This window comes from Bison bison, unplaced genomic scaffold (assembly GCF_000754665.1).
Source record: "Bison bison bison isolate TAMUID 2011002044 unplaced genomic scaffold, Bison_UMD1.0 scf7180017857480, whole genome shotgun sequence".
In the NCBI taxonomy this organism is placed as follows: domain Eukaryota; kingdom Metazoa; phylum Chordata; class Mammalia; order Artiodactyla; family Bovidae; genus Bison; species Bison bison.
Window position 1 is genome coordinate 59,378 of NW_011488053.1, and position 2,217 is coordinate 61,594.

Here is a 2,217-nt window from a genome sequence, read left to right on the forward strand (position 1 = left end):
GTGTTTAAGAATGGGGGCAAGGAGACCTGCTTGGAAATTCCTGACTCATCTACATATCTTTAGACTACGGTAGTGGTAGCTGCAACCCTAAGGGAATACACCTTGTGGGAAGGTAAGCATTTACAGTCAAATGCACTGTCCTGAGGACTTTGTGAGAGACTGAATGAGTGGTGATGCACACCTACTGACCTGGTGAGACATTCGCTCAATTACCTGACATGAAAGTGAGATCATGACTTTATGTCTTGGCATGATGAATTTGAGGTACCTTTGAAACATCCAGTGGGGTGTAATATGGAGTTGGGTGTGAAAAGTCTTGTAGGAGATATCTGGCTAGCTTATAAATATATGACTGAGTTTGGTGTCAGGTGGTAACTGAAGTCATGGCCATGAATTAGAGTGATAAGAGAGGGTGTGGATTGAGAAGGGGTAGGCACCAGGTTCTGAGGCACTCATCACTTAATAGGAAGCGGTGGGCCAGAAGAGAGATTTTCAAGGAGGAACCAACAACAGTGTCAACATTGGTTAAGGCAAGAAAATGTTCTTTAGCTTTATCTGTTGATTCAACAGGTATTTATTGATGGATCCTGTGCCCGTCATTCTTCTAGAATCAGAATTAAGAATCAAAGCCTCTGTACTCCCATACATTCTAAAGGGAAAAAGAAGTATGGAATACACAAATGAAGTTAGAAAAAGATGATGGAGTGGGAATGACATTTTGGACAGGGTGGCTGGTGTAGGAATCCCTAAAAGGTCACATTTGAGCAGTTCCTAAATGAAGTGAAGGCAGAAACCATGCAAAAATATAGGGGGAAGTGCCCAGGCATTGAGATCTCTGCGTTGAAGTACCCTTAGGTGGGATTGTGCTTAGGAATTTTGGGCAACAGCCAGAGAGTTATTGTGGCTGGAGAAGAATAAAGGAGATGTTTGGGGAAATAGCCAGCAATGAAGGCCCTTTGAAGAGAAGGGAAGCCCTTGGACACTCAGTGACATGGAGATGATGAGTTATTGCTGCTTCAGACAAGGGATGGATGGAGAAGCTGGCCTGGAGTTTGTTGAGGTGGGGAAGGTGAGCGGAGAGTGTACACAAACTATCTGGACATCTCTTTGAAGTGTGGGAGCTGGAAGGGAATGAGGAGAGCACCTTTCACTTCTCTGTATGTGGATTTGAGACTGCTCATTCTGGAACGCAATCCTAGAATGGGCATTTGGAGCTACAGGCTCATCTTAGAGGTGAGGCTCCTTCTCTCCTGGGTCTTAAACAGTCCTACCTACCCCACACTTCCCTATAACCTTCTTCATTGCTCCTGTTACTTCCTTGTTCCTGAGGCTGTAGATTACAGGATTCAACATGGGTGTGAGGACTGTATAGAAGACAGATACTACGTCATCCTGGCCAGGAGAGTGGTAAGATGCAGGTAACATGTAAGTGTAGACAAGGGGCCCATAGAAGAGGTTGACGACTGCCAAGTGGGAGGAGCAGGTGGCTAGGGCCTTCTTACGCCCCTCCACAGAGTGCATCCGGAGCACAGCTGCGAGGATTAAGGCATAGGAGGTGGTGATGAAGGCAATGGGCACCAGGAGGACCACCACACCCGTCACAAAGAGCACCTGCTCATAGGCAGCCGTGTCAGCACAGGCCAACCTCAACAGTGAAGGCACCTCGCAGAAGAAGTGTGCAATCTTCTGTGAGCCGCAGTAGGGGAACTGCAGGGTCAGCGCAGTCTGGATGGAGGCGTTGAGTGACCCTCCCAGCCAGGAGGCAGCCACCAGGAGCAGGCAGGTCTGGCGACTCATGAGCAGTGGGTAGCGCAGAGGATTACAGATGGCCACGTAGCGGTCATAGGCCATGAGGGCCAGCAGAATGCACTCTGTAGCCCCCAGGAACATGAAGAAAAACATTTGTGCCCCACAGCCTCCAAATGAGATGCTTATCCATCCAAAGAGGAAGCCTGCTATCATCTTGGGAACAGTGACTGAGGTGAAGAAGATGTCCAAGAAGGATAGCTGGCTGAGGAGGAAGTACATGGGTGTGTGGAGCCGGGCATCTGCCCAGATCAGGAGGACCATGGCAGTGTTGCCGGCCATGGCGAGTGTGTAGATGACCACCACCATGCTGAAGAGGAACAAGTGCATCCGGCTCTCATTAAAAAGGCTGGTGAGAACAAAGCTAGTGGAGGAGGAATGGTTCCAGGTCCTTCTGACTGCCTCCTGCTG

The 2,217-nt window shown here is 48.9% G+C and overlaps 1 protein-coding gene across 1 annotated transcript; it reads right to left on the bottom strand.

Annotated features, from left to right (window-relative positions):
• Positions 1-1,257: 1,257 nt before the first annotated feature.
• Positions 1,258-2,136, bottom strand: LOC105003568 (olfactory receptor 2T27-like). Its single transcript, XM_010860798.1, has one exon. It carries the CDS (start codon positions 2,134-2,136, stop codon positions 1,258-1,260), a length of 879 nt encoding a protein of 292 aa, XP_010859100.1.
• Positions 2,137-2,217: the final 81 nt, after the last annotated feature.

What these genes read in the sequence shown, in the direction of transcription:
- LOC105003568 (XM_010860798.1), bottom strand. Translation starts at nt 2,136, where the DNA reads ATGCACTTGTTCCTCTTCAGCATGGTGGTGGTCATCTACACACTCGCC.